The sequence below is a fragment of the Protopterus annectens genome, chromosome 7.part0, assembly GCF_019279795.1.
Source record: "Protopterus annectens isolate FY-2018-M chromosome 7.part0, PAN1.0, whole genome shotgun sequence".
NCBI classification, from domain to species: domain Eukaryota; kingdom Metazoa; phylum Chordata; order Ceratodontiformes; family Protopteridae; genus Protopterus; species Protopterus annectens.
Genome location: NC_056739.1, coordinates 421,359,240 through 421,382,878, shown reverse-complemented (window position 1 = coordinate 421,382,878; position 23,639 = coordinate 421,359,240). Strand labels below are relative to the sequence as shown.

Genomic DNA, 23,639 nt, shown 5'->3' with positions numbered 1-23,639 from the left:
TGCTACTTGGAGAAGAACTTTTACTTGGCTGTATACAATTCCACAGACATGCACACAGAAATACTTGTGGTTAAGGGGGGTTTACTGATATTAAGACACTGGATTTTTGTCTTAACTTGTCTCTGGTGTTGTGTCTTATATTTAGCACAGACATGGCGTAACAGACCTAGGCACAAATCAAACCTACTTGTTGTTATCCCTCAAAAGTTCACTTTTTCTTTCTTAGCTACCGTTTTTTTTTTTAATTACTTAAAAGATCTTCTAATCATGTTATTCATTATTTCCCCAGTCACTGTCAATCACTCTTAAAATGCAGCAACTAACAAAGCCACTTGATCCTCAGACATTGTTGGGTGACTGATCAAAATGGGACAGCACGTTGTCGGCAAGAAGTCCGAAGATAAAGGTATCTCTAATATTACCACAGAGTTTAAAACTACAAAAATATCAACTGCAGTTGGGGGATACTTTGCCCAAAGAAAGTAAAGAAAACCAAAGCAGTCTAGAAATGTTAAAAAAACTACCTGCATAAACTGCAAAAAGCACATAAAATGTGTTTTTGACTGTATTTACAAAACTGAATAATCTTGCCAAAAAGTTCCAAGATTATAAAACCAGCAAGTGCCTGCTGTCTTTGGACTTCAAACTGCAGATTCTTGAACTTTTCTTTTTTGCTTTCTACACTATGGGCAGTATTGCCTCTCTTTCTATGCAATAACATTATACAAATAAGACCATTCAAGCAATAGTCTAGTGGCTAGCTGAATTGGTAACAAAAACAGCCCAACACTGAGCTGTTTGTACACATCCCACAAAAGCTATTTTTTACTCTAAATCTAACATTTTTTAGAATAGCACATTAAAATGTACTTATAGATTTTTTTTTATAATGGAGCTTTTCTTACACATTTTAGAGATCTTGATTAGGCCATAAAGATCCCACTTAAGTGAACAAAAGTTTATGAAAACTATGCCTACTAAACATTAGATTAGTAGCTAAATACAAACAGATGCTCAGAGCTTGTTTTAAGAAATTACACTTAAAAATTCTATGAGACGCCAACTAACTTTTTCATCAATCCTGTGACAAGAACAAAAACATGCATCACCTTCCAACCATGTAGGTTCTAAAATGCAAAAGTTGAAAGACAACAGTCCTAACAAAAAAAAAAAAAAAACGAGAAAAGATTTGCCACCTCAACCAAAGCCACTCAAACTCCTTCCTCTCCTACTGTAGTGTGAGTTTTGGGGAGAGAAGCTGCCTCTTTTCTGACGCAGAGGTTGTTATCCTGTATGTCTAATCCATTTGTCTGTTTACAGACCACATTTTCCTTAAATTCGTTCATTCCTTCTTGTTATTAATCTTTTATCTGTCCACCCATCCATCAACAGTCATCATGCTTCTATTTGTTTTAACATATACTGACGACTGTTTTAATATTTACTTGCTGAATAATATGACCATTTAAATATGTACTCACCGAACTTATTTCAGAAATACTTTATAATTTGCTTCTCCCTTCTACCGGCAGTCTAGGGGGTATACTGTTGCCCACAATCACTTTATTTGTTTTGCTATAGAGGCATTCTTCAAGATAACAACCAGTCTCAAAAATGTTACACTATTTTCTTTTTAACTGCAAAGCAGAAATGACAAAATGAACACTACATAATCATATGGTGAAAACAGAACACCAGACTGAGGATCACTCAGGCTACATATGCTGACCTAAAAAGTATGAAAATGATACGGATGATGACAAAGAAAGTACATCTGAACGGTTGGGTCAGGGATATATAAGTAAATGTGGTCAAACTTTATTTCTCACGGTGAGGTACAGTAATGTGTAATATGTGGTGTACAGGTTACACAGTACTACAGTCACAATACAATGGCAATCTAATCTACCCTGCAGTACTTATTTCTTTAGTAACCAGATGATCCCCACCCCCACCCTGGTGAGTACATTAAACAACAGGCCTCTTTGTGTACTCATTAACTTATTGATCTGACAAAGAACTACAGCTCATATGGGCCTTCGAGCTACAAAGATGATCAACACACAGATATGTATGTATATATACATACGCATGCACCTATGTGTGTGTGTGTACCAGTACATGAAAATGAATAACATCAATAGAAACACACAGAATATAGGGCAACAGACAAACAAGAATCTAAGAAAGACAGTGAGGCTGACCAACCTTAGAGGCATAATCCATTGCACTTCACTTGATTACTAATAAACATGTGAGACAACAAAACTCTGTCTAACCAATACATTACTGCAGGGTTGAGTTACTTGCTGAAGAAGGTATGAGGTACTTACAAAAAATAATTCAGAAATTGCATTCCCTTAAAGTATAAATAACTGAACAGTATGTTACATAAAATGCAAGAGAAGTGATGAAGCACCTTGAGATTAAATGAGTAATGGCTGTATTTTCAGCCGATATTACAAGAAACAAAAGCAGACTGCAACGGTTTTTAACTGCTAAAGTTAGTCTGGTTGTGGTTGAAAATGGGCTGCAAGAGTTCTAACTAACCGTTGGTGCACATAAAAGAAACAAAAATGTTCCACAATTGAATTGTTCTGCCTATAGGGTGTTTTATTACCACTGTAAGTACAAATAATGTGGTCCAGACAGATACTCTAAACATGAAAATGAGGAGTCCTAATTGTTATGGCTTGTTTGTGTCTTGTACAGCCAGTAGCTTAAAACAACTCTGTCTGATGCATGAAATACATTTTCACACCATCAGCCCTGTCAGCAAAAAAAAAAAAAAAGGCCATAACATACAAACATACACGGGCAGCATTTAGATGATCTCTTAGCTCAGTAATAATTACATATGCAACTATGCCATCAAGTGCTTCACTTTCTTCCAAAGTATCCAGTCCTTTTTGTTTAGCACTTATGAACAGCTGTTTATCATCTGTGTAGCAAGTCACTTTCGCTTACTACACTTGTTACTAATTTGTGTCAGTGTTTGCTTTAGAAATCACTTAATGTAACACAGAAGTGTAAGGTGTACAATTTCATTTATTTTTACGTTAATGGTCTGTTTGATATTAACGTTTCACATATTGGTACTAATATGCAAAATTATTTACAGCTACTGTCTATTATTATTAACTTTTACTGTCTCCATGTTTAAAACTATCTTCGTTCATTCTGAATCTGGTTACCTTTGAATGTTACCCTGAGTTAGCCTGAAAAAGACAATTTGAGTCAGCACCACTCTACCCCAGACAGAAAAATTCATGCTAACAAAAATAAAATCATTCAGTTTCTTGTGTTACTTTGTTTAGGAATATTAGCTAAATTATGACTAATGCAGTGCTTAACTGTTGACTGTCTACTGTTGTTTGTTTTACTGCTGCTGTTTATTGTCTTGAATTTGTCTTCATTTAATACCACTAAAAGGGCCCTCCCAGCTGGACATTCCAACTTAACAAGTACAAATTAATTTATTAGTCCAGCATTGTATGTTGTTGTGGTTAGGTCAACCCCACTACGCACACACTAACAAGGGTCAACCGACAGAGCTGGTTATTTTAAATTACTGGCACATTTTCTGGCTTTCAGTTGCTGTATTTTTTTTTTTCATTTGTTAACTACCTAGAAGGACTGATCTTCAGCCATGACATAGGCCACAAGGGTAGGCCAGGAAGAGTGTGCATTGAAGAAGCACATAAAGAGTTACAAGGCAGTTATTAGTAAGTAATAATAAGTCTTACTATGGCTTTATGGAAGGTCAATCCAGGCTGTGTCCCAGCCTGCATGAGGCAGTGAAAGGTCAGCATGGAACAAAACAGCCCCTAAATAACTCAGTAGAGTAGCCCATATGGAAATCTGAACACAGCACAACAATGGAGGTATATACAATAGGTAAAAACAAGAAAGGAGACATTTAAATATCTGCATCTGTCACGCTTTTATGGAGTAAAGTACTCATGAGAGGGTCTTGAAGCCACAAATTATAATAACGCAAAACATATTATAAGAGAGAAAAAGGATAAACAGGGGACACATGCCTTTGTTCATGTATGTGTCTGTGCTTATTACACAAACTGTGACATCTGACAAAAACTTAAAGAGAAGCCACGTGAAGCATAGAAGAATCAAATACACTACCGTTTATAACATCTGCAGACTGGAAAGCATATTGTAAACTCATGTTTTAAAACACCAGTGCAAGCTGTGTAAAACTGTCTTCTTTTTATAGTAAAGATGTTTTTAACAGATATGCCTTGCATGCACATTGTTGAACAGCTCCCATAATCCCGTGTTTGAATCTCTCAGCATTTGCTTGCAAACTGTGTGGTCACAGTCAATGCTCCTGGGCTGCCCATGCAAAGGCACATTTCTGCCGACTAGTCTTGCCCAGTTACTAAATCTGCAGCCATCTGTGGTGACTCTCTTACTACATGGTGTGGCGAATCTCTTACTACAAGTTTGTGCTTGTACCACAAGAACAGCTTGCATTCCTAAGGAATTAAAATGGTCTATAAGAAAATGGATAAATTACCTTAGTGTTTTAGGGGAAAAAAGAATGTAAACTCAGTCTTGGAGTGCATGCATGTGTTCCCCCTTTACAAACACACATACAGTAGTATTTACAGTAACAATATAGGTACTTCACATATAGACTATATTTAAGCCAGATATTAAACACATGACAGTATGTTAAACATCACCCATATCATTAATTAAGTAATTAAAACCAATTGATAAAGACTAATGCACTTCAATAGCACATACCAAACACTACATAATAATAATTGTCGTTTTATGCAACACTAAAACAGATTTAATTTACTCAGAGGGACACAATGCCATACAAAAAAGTTGTTTTGGAGCAGTAGTTTGTACATAGCAGGCTGTGCATTAAAAGAGCAGAGTAACGCTTCACATGTTAAAATACTACTGTGTTTGTCGCTCACTCACTGAACAGCTTGTTCACTGCAGAGTTTTCCCGTCATTGTTCACATGTCAGGAACTACCAAGCACTGAAGCCAGGATGCTAAGGAAGCAATTACCTCAACAGTATACACAAAAGAACAATGGCATTTACGCTGAAAAACTTTACATGTACAACACGATCCAGGCAACAGAAGTACTAAGGAAAATAACAGCGCAGTAATCCTAAAAATGTTATGCTATTGTTAGAGATTACTTTAGTATTTTACAAGAAACACTGTGCACCTGGAAAAAAAAACTATTGGGGCTCACTGCACAGTGCTTCACACCCCACCCCACACAATATTACTGTTAAAATCATCAGGAAAATTTTTTTGGGGGGGCTATTAAGCCACCCTCATTAAAATCTCTACAGAAACAGTACTCAGAAAACTTACAATACACCACTGTAGAAGTTTGATATAATTCACCATTGATACTACTAGACTAGAAGGGAAGCATATATTACTACAGCCTATGAGCTCTGGCTTCCCCCAAGGTTGCATATATGAAGCCACTCAGGTTACATGGAGCTAAGCACAAGTTCAGAAGAATCAGAAAGCAGAACTCGCATACTGATTTACATTACTCATATGAATTGTTCATTCCCAAAACTAGCATGGTCTGGTGTCAAATTCTGACTTCCTGTGCCATTAAACAATTGGTGAGAATACCTTTTTGATGTGCTGCATTAAAGCCCCCTTCCAATCTTAGGTAAAAAAAGGAGGACTAAGAGTTTGAAACTGTGCCACCTTGAGCAGTCATCTATAGCACAACTATGTGGCATTTTCCAAAAACTCGAGAATAATCTTAACACATAAACATGGAATCTGTCAACATGCACATGCCATCTGGCCTGCCGTGTCTGTCTCCAGTTTCTCCATGGTATCCAAATGCATCAAGTGCTTGTATAGTGAGTGCCCTGTTCTAAATCTTTTATCTCATTGCCATGTATTGCCAGGCCAAAGAATCCCCACAACTGTCAGAAAAGAATTTTGGGGAGAAGGGATGATCTTCAGAAAACTCCTACAACCACCTATTTACAGAATTATGTGGATGTTGGTCTTTTTTCTGTCTCAGGAAAAAAATCTTTCACTTTAATTTCATAAGACTTGCAGAGCTGTTAAACAGTCTGTTTTTACTCTCAGAGCAGTATAAATATTTCATACCAGGCTTTTCAAGATACTTTCTTGTGTTAGTAAAAGTGTTAAAATGTAATATGAATTTCCATAGGAAGTGGGCATTGAGTTAATGCTGAACTAGCTAGGAATTCAAAACAATAAAGAACCGTATTAGGGCTCATCAGGTGGTTGTATTGATTATCTACTAACAAAATCATTGCCACAAATTTTTCATCTTACCCCTATTTTTTTCTGGTAAACCACCAAGGAGCAAGTCAATAATGTCAGACATTTGTTTCAGACCTCATACTGGTTTGGAAATGTATGTTGGTTTAAAACCTGTTAGGTCTGTTAAATGTTTAAGTGAGTTAGAGTAATATTTTAAAAATTATCGTGGATTTGTGGCATTTGCCTCCTCTCCCATTTTTTATGGTTTTGTCAAGTATTCTTGGGCAGAAAGGTTGAGGTGCATGTGTGTCTGTGTTTAGCTGCTGGTGAACACAGGTAAATTACCATACATTTGCAAATCAGGTCTGCAGCACTTGACCTTTCTAAATCATCACTGTTCCTGCTCTGTCCAACAACCCCATAATCAATGTCCAAAAATGAACCTATGATTTATTCTCATGTATGGTATTGAGTTTTTTTTTTTCTTTTTCTTTTGCTGGATGTGTTTTTGAGAGTGTGTGCGGATGTGTTTTTGAGAGTGTGTGCATAGGTTTGTGAAAGGCACCTTCATAATCAGGTTATAACTAATGTAACATTTATTGAAAAGAATTAAAACTCCATTTCTACCTATACTTTGATGTGTAATATGCAAAGCTAATTGTGGGAATGTGAGAAGTTGCAGTACCCACTGTAACCCCTCTGATTGGTCGGGTTACTGATCTTTACCCCTTCACAAATAACAGACTAACAATGATACTAAGGTATTTGTTATCTAAACGTTGTTCTTCACAGCATCTTATCGATTACCATCCCCTTGTATAAAGTGTACATATGGGTCTTCTTGTTCAGACTGTGTATAGAGAAAGCATCAATACTCAATATAAGGATACCAATGAAAACTTCATTTCTACTTAACACACTATTATTTCATCTTAAATATCAGATTTTGTACATGCCCACGTTTTGTTTTGCTTATATTGATTTTGCAATGCTATACACCTGAGTTATGATCGAAAAGGGTCAACAGGCCACAGATGTATAAATATATGTAATATAAATTTGTTTTTCTTTGTAAGGCAAGAAATGGTATAAAATGGAATGCCTTCAGCAAATCTACTGTACTTATTTTCAAATCTGAACAGCAACAGCTAAATACATCACTGCCATGTGTAATCACTATTGTGTAATTTCCGGATATGTCAAAATTTTCATCTATAAAGGAAGTATGTATGGCCAGTGCAGTAATAGATGCCATAACTCTCAATTGTCCATATTTTCACAGAATGACCAGATTTTTGACTCACGTTTTGGTCTGTTTCTTATAAAAATCGTAGTTTTCTTGCAAATCACTGAGGACTAAGGTCAGAAAATAACGGAAGACATTTGACTTTCAGACTTAATATTCTTCAGAAAATTCATACTAATGCAAAACTTGTTATTCTATCAATTTTCTAATTTTATAAGAGCAACATTTAAAAAGTGTCTCTATTTTTGGGCCTTTATTCCCTGTTATTTGTGGCTTTGTCCAGACTTCTTGCTCTAAGAGGCTGAGAGGTATGATAGAGGCATATGAAAGCATATTCAGAGAAAACTCAAATTACAATGATTATGCTAAAATATTTCAGTAGAAAGTAGAGAGAAGCCCACCTTTTCGCTCCGTTACAAAGACAAGTTGTCCATGGGACCTGCTACATTTACTTTAAATTCACATAATGGTGCCACATCAGTCTACAGCACATTTCAACCACAGCCCAAGTAATGTACCCTTCATGTCCTCTACTAACAAGACAGTTACCATAAAAAACTTATTTTGTATATTAAACTTCAGGAAAATGTAAGCATCTTTCTTTTGTAAATTTAAGGGAAAAAATCATATGGAACAATAAAGTTCTTCAGATACATTTACTCACTAAAAGCACAACTAAACTCCCACTTCCAGTTCATGGAAAGTATTCACGGTTCACCACTGCTATCAACATAAGCTATATTGAAATTATGTAAGCCAAACATTACCAGCAATAAAGGGAAAAATGAGGTCACCACTGGGGGTAGTGGGGAATGAGTCATGGAGCTTGCTCAAGGTCGTGGAAAAGAGATGCAAAAATATATGCTAAAGTATATATACCTTAGTAAATAATAAATAAAATAAATAAATACAAAGGTAGCAGTTCCAGTTTCTAACTTTCCATTTTTGTGCGATATGGGGAGGACTAACCTCCATCTTTGAAAAGGCTTTTGTGAAAACGTTCAACCGTTCTCCTATTTGTCATCAGATATGGAGTCAGACCAACTCTCTGAGACCTTTATGAAAATCTTTTGAAGAGGAAAACGCGTACAAAAGGAATTCAATTAAAATGTTACATGCTTCAGTGACCTACCAAAAAAAAAACCTCAAAGCGCAAAATTGACCACAAGGAATGAGACTCGGAAAAGAACAGTGTGTATGTATGGAGAATTGTACAGAGTAGAAAGAAACTTTGGGACTGATAAATTAACACAAAGCCGTATTTTGCTGTGGATAATAAGAGAAAGTAAGGGGGTGTTGAGAAACAGAAGTTTGTTTCCAGACCTGCTAATCTTGGGCTGAAAAATAAGAAAATGCAAATCCCTTTCTGCTAAATCTGTTCCGTTTAATCCGATTTCTAAGGGGAAATCTTTCTCTGAAGCTTAGCAGAACAGAAGGCACAAATGGGGGGGGGGGCATCAAGGACTTGTCAGAGTGAAATGGCCATCTCCAGCAGAATCTTCAAAGTTTGTTTGTCAGGAATCAATAAGATAACGAGCTCTGCCTTTCAACTGTACCTCATAACAGGGATTGTTCTTTACATAAGTCTTAAAAAGTCCACAATCCATACCGAGGTGGTCTATCACGTATTCATTGTTTTTTTTTTTTTTTTACTAATATCCCTACTAAACAACAATGAATTACGTTAACTCTAAAAAAAAAAAGGTTCCTAGAAGTATAAAATTTGGGGCTTCCTCCTTGAAAGAAATATAAAGTTGTTAATAACCGTTCCACATCATGAGAGTCAGTTCCCCATTCCACATTTTGTAGGTGGAAGGTCGAAGAGATACAGCTAAATAGATTACTGTATGAAACACTGTGAACGTGTGAGGAAAGGGGGAAACAGAACCTGGGAGGTGACTAAAACCATTTTAAGTTCACGCGTACCCTGTTTACTTTGTACATAAAAATAAAAAACACAGACCACACATTTAATGTAACGCCCACAGCACACAGCACACAGACTCAGCATATCGTTGTAGAACGAATGCAACCTTACCTTCAAGGGCCAGGGAGGCCGGAATAAGAAGACAGACTGCGAATAAATACATGCTTTCCACTTAATACCACTACTTTCCAGGAGGGATGGAGATCAGCACCTCGAGCTTGCTGGATGTACCTACGAACACTCGGACTAAAACCACACGACCCCCTGCGGCGCAAACCTATTGTGAGCTTCTTCCAGCTAAGATACGGACAGAGTGCGGCAGCTCCCTGCTTCCACTGCCTTTGTGAGAAAAGGAGGTAGATCAGACGTACCCTTCAGAGATGTGTATCCCACACGGACTCCCGGCCACCATGCCAAAAAATCACAAGAGGCTAATGTACAGGTGCAAACTACGCCCCTCTTTAATTCAAGCAGATCCTCCAAAACCTTGCACCAGGAAAGATCCAAGCAACCTTACCCCACTCCCAAAAGGGGGAGAGGCTAAATGTTGCCCCTCAGCCAAGATTTGTTGTACTTCCTTGACAATCAGTGGGAAATAGTCCTGCATACAGAGTCCAAAAGGCACCACGGTGAAACACACGTTTCCAAAAGTCTTTTCCAACTGCACAGATCAGCTGCACTATTGTTTCAGTGACTTTTGCAATCTGGGCGTTTAATAATCCTTAAAAATGTTAGCAGTTCGGGCTCCCTACAACAGGCACACTACAAGGTCTGGTAACTCCGCAGCAGTCTGTGCAGCGGCAGTCACGTCGCTTCTGGTTCAGCAACAGACTGAGGATCGTCTGCTAATTATTCAACAGCAAATTCTGCGTCTGTTGTGAGGTCCTGTGCGTTCCTCTGGGCATTAAATCTTGCTCTAATAATTAATCCTACTTGTCCAGGACCACTCCCGTTTTAATACACACCACGTTTTGCGTACAGAAGAGCACCCCTCGCCCAACTTACGGCACAATAAAACTTTCTACTTACCCCTAGCGCTGCAGCAGACCGGCTAAACACATAGCCACGCCCACATCTCGTTGTGATTGGCGACAAATGGAAGTTGGGCGGGGCTGGGAGACTGCAGACGTTTTATTGAACAAGGTTTGATGGCAGCTTCAGTCCCTGTCTGTCTCTTTTAACTTTTGCACACTGCAATTGCAGACTGTTGTCACTAAAACCCATTCGCTCTTTGACAGTAAAAGCTAAAAAAAAAAAAAAATAAATAAGACAAGCACAGCTAAAATGTGAGAGAATGACACTGCAGGCATCAAATGAATCTCGTCCTGTTTCCTTTGCGTATTCCTTGATAAACTGGATAATATTTCGGAATAAATAAATCAAAAACATCATGTAACAAATTACAATGCACCTATAAAACTGGAAGGGAACAGAGCTCCCAATATCTCACCTTTGGAATCTAGGAGGGTTCCAGAAATAATAAGGGAATGTTAATTAATGGGCATTCGTTGAGCTAAAAGAAGTCGGTAACTCATTTATGTAGTGTATACCACTACATTGTCTCCCCATATCGCCAGCTGAGTAGGGACTTGAGGGACAGAGCAAATTTTTTGAAGCAAAATTTGGGGAGTACTCACAGCTTCTTAGCCCAAGGAATCTAAGAAAAGCCTAAAAGTATTGGGGGACACTGGTGCAAAAAAAAGGGACACATTTTCAATATTGCTCTTATAAACGTAAAAAGTTGCTGCAACAACAGGATATGTGTTAGTGTGTATATTCTGAAGAATATGAAGTCTGAAAACTCAAATGTATGTCACACTATTGAGTGACTTCGGTCCTTAATAATTTGGTTGAAGACCTCCAATTTTACAAGGAAAGAAACGAGACAAAAATCTGAACAGTTGAGGGAGGTTGAAACCACAGTGCCATCGATGCGATGTTAATATGTCTTACACCCTTGTGTGCAACGGCTTCATGCAATATTTATTCTTTGTGCATACCAGAAAGTGCAGATTTTTGGCTCATCTTTTTGGTCTGCTCCTCATAAAAACTGTTTTTTTTTTACAAATTACTTGGATGATCTAAGGATTAAAGTCACTTAATAATGACATGCATTTGAGTTTCAAACCATACCCTTCAGAAAATACATGCTAATACACATCCTGTTATTCTAGCAACTTTCTAAGTTTGTAAGAACAATATTTTAAATGTGTTCCTATTTTTTGTGTGGGGGGGGGGGCATTATGTCAGGCTTTATACAGATTTCTTGCGGTAAGAGTTTGCGAGGTATGTGTCTGTGTGCAAGATTCGATGCAATCCAATTTTTCACGATGAATATGCTAAGAACTGCAACACTGAATGGTTGAAGATGGTAAATACAATGGATTTATCTGAATTTATTTGAAAAGTGTCAAGAAGTGTTGTCCTTCTTCAGTTCAGTACTCCCAGTGCCAGGTAGGACTGCACGGGGTGGGGGTGGGGGGGCTTTTACATCCATAATCGTTAATTGTCCCGCCTAAGCCTAATTTTGCCTTACAAATGCGCTCTACCCCTCCTGATACTGCAGATTTTGTGACAAAGTGTTGTGAATTACATTTTAGAAAATGCATGTTAACTCACGTTCTCTTATTCTGACAACTTCTCGAGTTAATAGTGCAAGTATTTTAGAAAGTACCCTTTATCTGTGCCTGATTCTGGGGTAAGATATTAACAACTACGACTTACTCTGTAGAGTAACAGAAATCAGAGCCATGCATTTAATCCTGGCATCGGAGCCTCAGAGCATTGTTAGACAGCGCACTGGACACTCATAATGTTGTAGGTGTTTGAAATGTGTGTATAATGCCCCCAACACACACATAAAATGCTGGCAGGTGTGTATGTTGGGGGAAGTGGTTAATTCGAGTCCCCCTGCCCATACCTCAAAGAAAGGACTGTTTTCGCCTTTACAGAGGGGTTCCTACACTATCCGAAGGCACTGTGAGTGTTTATTTTTAGACCACCAGTGCCTTCAGAGTTGTCCCTAAACATTCAAGGTGAGACTTACCCCCCCCCCCCGTGTTGTTTCTAATTCTGATTGGAAGTGCCGCACAGTTCATTACTCAACGCCCGGGCACAGGCTTCTCCTCACGGGGGAAATAACCTCTTCTGTTTAGAAATTGTAGGTTCAATTTGCTGAGAAAAGCAGTTCGCTGGTTGCCCACCATGGTCTGCTTACGAACACACACACACATATGCACTAAAGTGAATTCTGGAATTTGTAGTAAACAAAATGTTACCATATGACTAAGCTCAGCGTATACAGTGTAATCTATTTTGTGTGACAGTAACTCGATAGTGCATGAATGCATACATACAATAAATATTATAGTCACGAATGTGGGAGACCTTTGTTAACCTGATAATTCCTTCTATTTCATTACTTCTATTTCATTAATTTATTTCATAACTAGATTGAAGATCACTTGTTAGAAGAGCATATTCGTTTTCTGGATTCTGTTGTAAAATCGTTTTGTACATAAAAAAAATAAATGTTAGAAACAAGTATGTCGCCACAGTGTCGGTACTTTCAGGACAAATGTAGTAGTGTTGTACATCAGTTTAGGATTGTTATTCCAGGCGTTAAGCAACAACACTACACATATTTTACAGCCACACTGTGAGGCACGTCCTTTGTAGGCTGCCTGCAGCAAACCAGGAACTGTAATGTAATTACTATGGGTTTATGTAATTAATGATTAATAAACAAACCTGCATTTACAAAGAAACTGGAGTTACTGAGCCATGTGGCTAAGTAAAATATTCATGTAAACTACACAGGCAACTACGTCAACGTTATGTGTAAATCTATCTATAGATATAGATACACACACACACATATGTGTATATATATATATATATATATATATATATATATATATATATATATATATGTGTGTATGTGTGTGTGTGTCTATACACATATATATATATATATATATATATATATATATATATATATATATATGCGTGTGTATATGTATATGTGTGTGTATATATATATATATATATATATATATATATGCAAATTGCTCTCTGAATTTGATTGTAAAAATTATACTATTCACATATTTCATATGTATGTGATCTTTTGCATTATTCTATGAATAATTTGTACAAATGTAGGATTGTATGCTTGCTTGTTTTAATTTCTGTAATTGTTTTTATTATTACTTGTTTTTATTTCTTAATTGTTTTTATTATGGAGCTTTTCTCCCTGGGCCTCCACTGAAAATGGGCCTTTTGGGCCCAGTGGACCTCCCCGGTTATCAAACTGGAAATAAATATATATATATATATATATATATATTTGTTTCTTTCTTTCGGCTTTTCCCAGTTAGGGGGTCGCCACAGCGGAACTCCAGTCCGCTAATGATTGGTAGTAGATTTTGACGCGCTGGCTTGCCGGGCCTAACGCACAACCTTTAATGAAGGAACGCCCATTCACGCATGTCGACACACAGAAGACACTCTAACTGATAATCGAACGGGCAACGTCTAACTGTGAGGCGACACCGCTACCACAGCACCACCACCGCAGTAAATATATATATATATATATATGTGTGTGTGTGTGTGTGTGTGTGTGTGTGTGTGTGTGTGTGTGTGTGTGCACACACACAAGACAGACACACACAGGCAGAGAAAGTGAAATTTCTTAAATTTTTGACCTTAACTTGTACATTTTTCCAATCCACTCTACAAACAGCTTTTGATATCGTTTACTGTATTATTACTTCCCACAGTGTTATTATTAAAACTATTTAACATTTCCTTGCACAAGTAACCTTGTTTACTGTGATTTTTAAGCTGCTGACCACTGTATTTTGTAAAACGTTAGATTATACTTTTGTTAAAGCTTTTTATTTATTAATTAAAATCTGTGCTATTGTCTATTGCTTTGCTCCAAGTCCTGAATAAAAAAACTGTAATTGAATTAGTAAATTTACACTGTTAATAAGTACAATAAAACCAGTATTTCAAAACAATTTACTCTGTAGAAGCCACAGCATCAGTGGGGAAGACAGAGATATCTGAAAACAAATATCTCATTTAACTCCTAACCTAGTGTGTGTGTGTGTGTGTGTGTGTGTGTGTGTGTGTGTGTGTGTGTGTGTGTGTGTGTGTGTGTGTGTGTGAGTGTATGTGTTAGAAATCATAGCAGGGTAGGTTTTCAGACTACTAGGAACATTTTGACTGTCTTTGGACATTTCCTTTAAGAAGTGTAAATTGTGACAGCAGATAAGAACTGCTTGAATGACCCAGTCTGCCAGTTTCCTTTCTCTCTGAATAAACTGTTGACACTAGTTAGCCAACATTTTTTATCTTCCTACAGAACGTTGACATACATGCCACATGCATTCCTACTCCCTTAGGACAGGCTGTCATATGTTTCTGTCTTTCCACAATGATTGTAAGCTACTACCCTTCATTCAAAATTCTTACCTCACTTCGTATTTTATGTCCATGAAGATGATATGATACTGTTCAGGATCTTGACTATTTCTTCAGGGTATTTTTTTTTTTTTTTAACGTTTTCATTTTCCCTCTTGTAGGGTGGGAATGTCAAACCTTTTTCACACTCATGAAAATCATCTAAAATTTCACAGCAAGACAAAAGCCTTGCTGAGGACTGTTTTAAACTAACTGTTAAAATGCCAACTCTGGCTCATTGTGTTTGCTTATGATCTTTGTAAACAGATTACAGAGAAATCACTTTGAGCATTCCTGCATGTTTATCTTTATATTTAATATACAAATGATTTACACCTAAACAGTTTCGGCAGAGGTGGTGTTGTTATCTAAGATCAACTGTTGGAATAAAATAGGCTGTAATCCAATCTCTCTAAGAAACCTCAGTGAAAACAATCTAAAATCGGCATTTTTTTCTAAGACACGTAACTGTTCTGAGAGCAACCTGTTACTTGTAGCCCACATTGTATGAACTCGCCTTACAGTAAACATACTACTCTCATTTGGTCTCTCTGTGTATGTGGTTTTTGGTTCAAACGGTCAGACCATGTAGTCTTTGAGGTACCTGCTTTTGGGCTGGTTTCATTGATCTTTCTTAGAGTGAGATTAGATTGCAGCCTCTTTTATTCCTTCAGTTGGTCTTGGCTAGTAACACCATCTCTGCTGAAACTGTTAAAAAAATGCAAATGAAGAATGTGAAATATACCATTCAATGTAGTTTCTAAATCCCTTGTCCTACGTTTCAATCACTGCAGGTAGGGACATTTAGAACAACTTGGGGCTTCTTCAAATAAGTTTCAAACATGCAAGGTGGTTGCCCTTTGTATCTCAGTGAAGCAGAGGTGTATGTCACAGACTGGGTTTATGTAAACCTGAAGTAAAAATAACATTAGACTGAAAAAAAAGGATTTTAGCTGAGTAAAAAGTTTCATCTGAAAATGTTTGCTTTACTGCTTAAAAAGCTCTGAAAACATAGGTGTGTGGATTTCAGTGATGTATTCCCTTGTCCTGATTATGGTTAGTTACCATAAAATATTTCATCATGGAGAAGACATGGTTAGAAGTACAAAGGAGATATCATTGTATGATAACAGACAGAAGAGCTATATAGTATTAAATTATGTCTAATGCCTAACAGGCCTGATACATTATGCGTTTATGATACAGAAACCAAAATATGTTGCACAACTGTATGTATAAAAATATACACACACACACACACACACACACACACACACATATATATATATATATATATATATATATATATAGTTTTACAATGACTTGTTAATGAGTTTCATACTGTAACTTATGGGTTAATTCCCTTAAAACTGCATTTTCCTACACTGCAACTCAGAAAGCCTATTAACCAAACAGTGTTCCTGGGCTGAGTATGGATCAGTGTTCTACCCTGGTAAACAAAATACAAACAAATAAATAAAATAATGCATTACTCGTTGCCTCAATGTAAGTGAATGAAGAGTAGGGCTTGTTTTCTTATTATTTATTTAATTTGGCAGAAAGTATGCTGTAGGCTGCTTTTTCTACCAGTAATAATCCAAACAATTCTCCAAACTCTGATCCCTGGCATTTAGTTAGATACCCAGAATTGAAAAGTGAACTGAGTGAATCACCGTTTGATTAGCTCTGCTCTCAAGATTCAGTTCAAGGGGAAGAAAAACAAGAACATTAGCAGTTTCTACACTATCTGTGTAGGTGTGTATAATGTTTGCTTGCGTGTGTGCTTGCATACACATATAGATAAAATCATATATTTTTTTAGTTTTTTTTTTAGCTTTGTTGCCTTATACAAAGATTGGGTGCTTTTGATGAAGAGTCTGCATGTTGAAAGTTCTCTGTGTCCACGTGGTTTTAGATGGGGGTTCCACTTTCCTCCCACACTCAATGGACATATAGATAGGTGAACTAGCAAAGCCCAGATTGCCCTGCATATGTGTCTAGTGTGTGCTCATGTTCTGCCATGAGCTGGTTAGCTGGTTCTTGTCCGTGGCTGTTTTTCTTTATGCTAAATGCTTTTCATGACAGTGTACAAACAACTACCAAGGGGAAAATACCAAAGCATTCCCTTGTTTTATTGAGAGCCAAAGGACATGACTGTAAGACACCTTTAAATAATTGTTTTCCTCATAGTTCCTATTTTTCTTGCAACATGCTAATGTAATACTGGCATACATCACAATGAGCAGAAGAGTCAGCGGCTAGTGTTCATTTTACTGCTAAGGAAGTGAAAGTGCACCAGGAATAGTTCACATCAGGGCTGCCCATTGCAGACTTTTATATGGCTGTGTTAAAACTCCATACTTGAAAGCCTCCACCTTCTCTTGAAGTCATTGCATATCTTTTGAGTGACAGCATCTGCCAGAAGCTCATTCCAGCTTGTCATCACTCTTTCTCTAATTATGCTTCTCCTCATATCTTTCCTGATTTTTTTTTTGCATGTCTTCTACTGTCTGTTTTCAGGAGTGCCCTCTTGTGTTCTTGCTTCCGTTGCAGCAAAAAACAATACCAGAGATTCAGCCGCTAAGGTGCCTGAAATTCAGATTCTGCCTAGTTGTTTCTTCTCACCAATCTTGTATATGTATTGTCAGATTATTTTTCTTCATTGTACACATGCAGACCTCAGCTCAGCATGATCATAGTACTTCTTGGTAAGGGTATTTTACTGTTCCTTATGTGGGGACTATTTAAGTATGTATTCTAATTCAGAGGCACTTATCCACTTCTTGATTTGCAAATGGGTAGGATTATCAAGTCCTTTAGCCAAAGAGTCTCTCATGTTATATCAGTAAGCTTTTGTCTTTGTTAGTTAGCATCTATGTGAAATATTTACAACTTACAGCAAGTTTGTTATCCTATATATAATAAGATGATGTTCACACCCATACCTGACACACGCAGAGATATGAAAACAGATTTAAGTTTCAGAGCAAAGTGGCCAAAAAAGAAAGAAAGAAAAAAGAAAAAAAACTAGTGCTATCAGTGAAATAAATACTTTTCTCATAGTATAAGCTCTGAGTATTATCACAACAAGCTGTAGACTGTGGGCCATTGTTTGAATTTCACTACCTTTACTTTACTGTCTCATGATTGTAAACAAATCAGTTAGCCAGACCACGTCATCCTTGAAAACAAGCACTTATACTGTTTAAGTTTTAGCTAGTCAAAAATGTGCTCTTCTGTTTATGAGCCCTTACCATGTAGATTATTCAACCTGGGTTAATACTAAAAAAAAAAAAAAAAAAAAGGAAAAGAAAAGACTGCCGCTCAGCAGGTAAGAATTCACCTGGTGCAAATTATATAAAATATAAATGCTAACATTAGAAACAAATATCACCTGGTACTGCATCCAGGGTGCTTCAAACACTGTCTGAAAAATATGTAACCTGTTTTAAGGAGAACAGTTGAAAATGGAAACATTATTTTTTTGCTTGGGTAAGATATATAACTTGATGGCATTCTACATCATTAGTATCTTAAGCAGTGTTGCTACCATTTCAGATGCTTCTTATGAAAATATGAGATTTTAGGAGATAAACCCTATCCCCAATGAATGCATTTCATTTTTTTCCATTCTTTCAGAGCTTAAGTCCCTTGTGCCGCAAACTCAGCTACCCATAATATTTCCACACCTTGTTGTTTATTTTAGGTTCAGTAGGTCCTAATATTCATCTAGGTTACTGTGCATTTAGTAAAGCCCTTTGTGACTTGGCATGTTAACATGGCTATTATATTAAAATGGAAGGTATTTGCTGGTAGACTGGTTTAGTAACAGGAATAAAACTGTTACCTGAATAAATCTGCTACTCTTTTATTATCTCTGTCTCTCCAGCCATTGACAAGATGGATGTGTATTGAAGGGAACAGACACAACATAAAATAAGTTGGAGTGAAGTTGTTTGTGTTTCTGGCCACTTAGTTTTGATTTTAAGGCTATGTGGGCAAATAGTGAGGGGAAGTTTTCTTTGCAGAAGGGGCTGCATTCTTTGTAAAGTGATGTGAAGAAATGTGTTTTCACAGATATTTTGTATTTGAAAGAGACTTCCATAGCACATTACTGGTTCACGATTAATTGAAAATTTCCAATATCATATTGGAGAGACAGTCCTGTGCTGGTAGAAGGTGAAGAGGAGGAACCTGTAGTATAATTTGCACAAAAATGTAGCCTAAAACAAAGCATAAGATTAGTGACTGGTGAGGAATGCTGAAGCAGCCCTAATTTGCTTTCACATTCCATTTCTAATGCTGGCACAGTGATGCACAGTGTCTGTCTGCAGTGCCAGTGGTCCTATTTTTTCTCACATTCCATTTCTAATGCTGGCACAGTGATGCATGGTGTCTTTCTGCAGTGCCAGTGGTCCTAATTTGCTCTCACATTCCATTTATAATGCTGGCACAGTAATGCATGGTGCTCTCACATTCCATTTCTAATGCTGGCACAATGATGCATGATGTCTGTCTGCAGTGGCAGTGGTCCTAATTTGCTTTCGCTTTCCATTTCTAATGCTGGCACAGTGGTACATGATGTCTGTCTGCAGTGCCAGTGGTCCTAATTTGCTCTCACATTCCATGTCTAATGCTAGCACAGCGATCCACGGTGTCTGTCTGTAGTGCTAGTGGTCCTAATTTGCTCTCACATTCCATTTATAATGCTGGCACAGTGATGCATGGTGCTCTCACATTCAATTTTTAATGCTGGCACAGTGATGCATGGTGTCTGTCTGCAGTGCCAGTGGCCTGCATTGCTAGCACAGTGAATCATGGAGTCTGTTTGCAGTGACAGTGGCCTGCATTCACTCAGCAGCCTGCATGCTGTACATTCATTCATTTCAGGTAGACTGTCTTCTTACTACCTTTCCTCCTACGTGAGGTATGAGGTAGATGTCTTCATCAAGAAGCATACCCAATAGCAGGAATATATAGATTACAGCATTGTTGGTTTGCCTGCAATGGGATTTGGTGAATAGGATTATTTAAATGCCTGTTAGTTGCATACTGCAGCTTGGGTTTGTCACAGCCACAGAACGTTTGGATTAAGGAAGTTTTTACTTTACCTCCAGTGTTGAACAATATCACAGTGTGTGTGTGTGTGTGTGTGTGTGTGTGTGTGTGTGTGTGTGTGTGTGTGTGTGTGTGTGTGTGTGTGTGTGTGTGTGTGTGACTACAGCTCTCAAAATGGGGATATGGAGGAGGGGGTTGTATTCTGCAAAAGCATTTTTTTATATTAACACCAAAAGCAAAAAGTTGATGTTTCACAATGTTGAGTTTTGTCTGACGACATTTTCTGCTGTAGGCATAGTCATTTCAGTCAATTGCTATAAATGAATCCTGAGGTTGAGAGCTAACTCTGGGTAATTTTTATAGAAAAGGAGGACAAATGCACACTCCCAGGACCTCTGATGCCACTCATGTGAGGGGACTATGCATAATGTATGATGTCACTGAGTCTGTATGACCTGGAGCGGCAGGAAGAGGTTAGAAATTAATACTGGTGCTCTTTGGACCAAGAGGCTGTGGCTCATCTGGCCTCAACTATAATTTATTTACTTATTGTTATTATAAAGTATTAGTGATCTGGCTTCCAGTGGCCTGGTTCCAGGTCTGTACAGTGCATGGCTGTACACCCCTTCTCCTTCTTGGTACAGTCCTGTAGTATTCACAGCATCAGGCAGTTGTATGTAGGTGTGTAACAATGGAGTATGGCACTCCGTTGGAGTGTATGCCTTTGTGTTTACCACATTGAAAGAATAAGAATGAGAAAAGATGGTTGTGGCAGACTCTGAAGGAACGTTATGCTTAGTGTTGAGATTTGTCTTGTGTAACTTTGGCTGTCTCTTTGTACTTATGCTGCATATATTTATGGTCTCTATTTATGTGGGAGAATGTCTAATTGCAAGCACACCAGTGACCACCCTTATTAAATACCACTGCACTGTGTAGGTTGTATTAACTATCTTGGTCATTTCTCTCTCTGCATCTAATCCTTAATCTTTGCTAATATCTCTTTGAGGATATAACTGTATGGGCAGATTGTATAGCAAATACTTAAACAATACACATGCAGCTAGCATGGCCATTTTCTATAACATTGTAAATGTACACATTAACCACCAGGGCAGCATCTCCAAAACATAGTTACACAGTACACGTGACCAGCTTGGACAGACTCTATAGTATATACTTACAACGTGTGCTGTTTATATAGCACATGTGATAAGCGTGAGCAGGTTCCGTAGTGCAGGGTTACACATTGCACATCTGACTAGTCTAAGCAGCTCTTAGTGAACATTAGCTTATCAACTGCCCTTATTTCCCTTTGTTTCTTACATAAGCTACAATTCTGTACAAGGCACCTCCAAAAATGACTTGAAAGTGGCCAGCGGTTAAACACTATCCAACTTATACGAACCACTAAAACATATTATTGTATGGATTTGTTCTTGCAGAATCTGCTGCAAAGAGCATATAAGCATCTACTACTACTATGTAGCACTATCAAGTGTATAGGATTATTTGGGCAGAGGGTTCTTGTTCTCTTCCTACCAGCTGGCCAGCTTTCAAGTTATAAACTAGTACTTGCAACTCATAAATCACTGTCTCATTCTCTCTACCTCTATACATTTTGTTAGGACGAGATCCCCTGCATTTCACTTTGTTTTTCTGATATCACAGAAGGTTTACAGTACTGAAGGCATGAGTCATAGGAACAGCTTTGTAACAGACATATGGCTTCTCTAGTGCTTTAACTGTGCCCTCTACTGGTGAGCAAGTGCAACCTACTCAGTACAGTAGTAAAGTGGCTGAAAATGCTACTTGCTCTGGCAATATAAGTACCATAGATCTCTCACGCCGTGTCACATGTAATGCAGCACATTACTAATTTTGACCATCAGAAATCTGTACTACAGAAATATGACAGCACAGCACAAATTTCATTGAAATTTAAAGAGATAAAGTCATAATAATTTATAATGTTCTGTAATCTGCAAAAACTGAAGATAGATTTTTTCTTAATTTTATTCTGTTTTGTACGTCAGTTTTTAGGTTTGATCATGTATCACACTCTGCCCACTTTTTTGCCCTCAAGCTGTCATGAATTTTGATGAACAAAGGTTAAAATGTTGATAGGTATAATGGCCACCTTTCTACAGAAAGCAGTGACCAAAGCCATGAACTAGTTACAGAAGTGTTGAGTGCAGATAAGGATAAAAAAACCTACTGCTCATGAAGTCTGCCAGTCTCATCTGGAAGAAGTTCACCTTATCTTTCTAAATGCTGCTTATGCCTTGCACTGGTTGTCACAAGTCCTTTATGTCTATCACATCTGTTCTTAAACACTGTGGTTATTTCAGACTCCACCCACTTTCTTTGGCAGGGTGTTCCACTTGGTTACCTCCCTTCTTCTGAATAAATTATTCCTTAGGTTTTGCTTTGAACATTTTCTCTCACTTTCATCCCTTGCCCTTTGGTTTTAAAATATGACATATCTGTTTTGCTAACGATAGACTTCAGTTTTGACTTTCTTGACATATATTAGCGTGTTTACTGCTCTCAAACTATAAACTTTACTGTGCACTTTTTATTGTGGTTGTATTTTATTGTAGTTGCATTTTATACTGAAATGAATGTTTTATGTATAAACCATTTATATGGCTGTACACATCTGTTTCTATTACTGTCTCCAAGATTATATTTTAAAATACACTTTTAACCCAATATAATTTGCTTATTTACTAACTAAATAAAATTCCTGTTTAATGGCATCTAACAGTTTTATTTTTTTCTTTCTACAATAGCTTATAAAATCTCCATATGCGATCGACTGACATTCTCTGCTATGAGTAAAATCAACCATTCCCAAGGGAAAATGTTTTTATCAACTAAACAACAAAAACAGTTATGTCAACATGTCAACCACAGCATTTCTGCCTGAATGTTTGCCTCTGTGATAACCGTAATATTTTAATTCTAATATTATTAGTATTTAGCGTTTATATTTCTCTCACTATATATTTTCATTAGAGGAAGTTATCAAGTACTTTTTTAAATGGAAAAATAAAGTAATTTGATTAAGTGTAAATGCAGAAAGGTTATATTTCTTTTGCTGAAAAAAATCTGTATAAAACAAAACTATTTACTTGCTGTCTTTAACTACAAGAATTTCTTCCCCCAGGAAAATGTACATACATTGTAAATATGATTATTTATTATCCTCTTAGACAAATTGTCACAACTTTTTTCTTTAGTATTACTTTCATTTACACGTTGCTATTCTTCACATTAATGTTACTACGTTGTAAATCTGCTGTGTTTATATCTGACTGAACTTTGCAGCTTTTCTCCATAGACCTCTGGTGACAAGGTGCTTTTGACCCAGTTGGACTTTTTCAGTTATTAAATCAATCAGTCTCTTAACATAAGAATTGTATACAGTGAAATTTGACACAAATAATGATAATAAATATAATAGAGCCAATAGTTACAAAGTGTTATGTTGTAAAGTCATCGTCATCAACCACCTACATCAACAATCCCTTCTTTTCATTTTTTTCATTTGGGGTTCGGTTGTCACTTCAATAGTAACAATCACCTTGAGTCAATGTTCATGCTGCTGGGTGGTTGTTCACAGTTTCTGGGATTTTTTTTTTTCTCAGTTTCTGTCTTCATTATAGTTTCTGGT

The 23,639-nt window shown here is 37.2% G+C and overlaps 1 protein-coding gene across 2 annotated transcripts in view; it reads right to left on the bottom strand.

Annotated features, from left to right (window-relative positions):
* The window catches only part of EPHB4 (EPH receptor B4), a 194,966-nt gene extending 184,489 nt beyond the window's left edge, over nt 1–10,477 (bottom strand). For both annotated transcript variants that reach the window (XM_044077006.1, XM_044077007.1), the window contains exon 1: nt 9,542–10,477. In XM_044077006.1, coding sequence (XP_043932941.1) covers nt 9,542–9,593 — 52 coding nt within the window. In that variant the 5' untranslated portion in view covers nt 9,594–10,477. The remainder of the gene's footprint in view (nt 1–9,541) is intronic.
* Nucleotides 10,478–23,639: the final 13,162 nt, after the last annotated feature.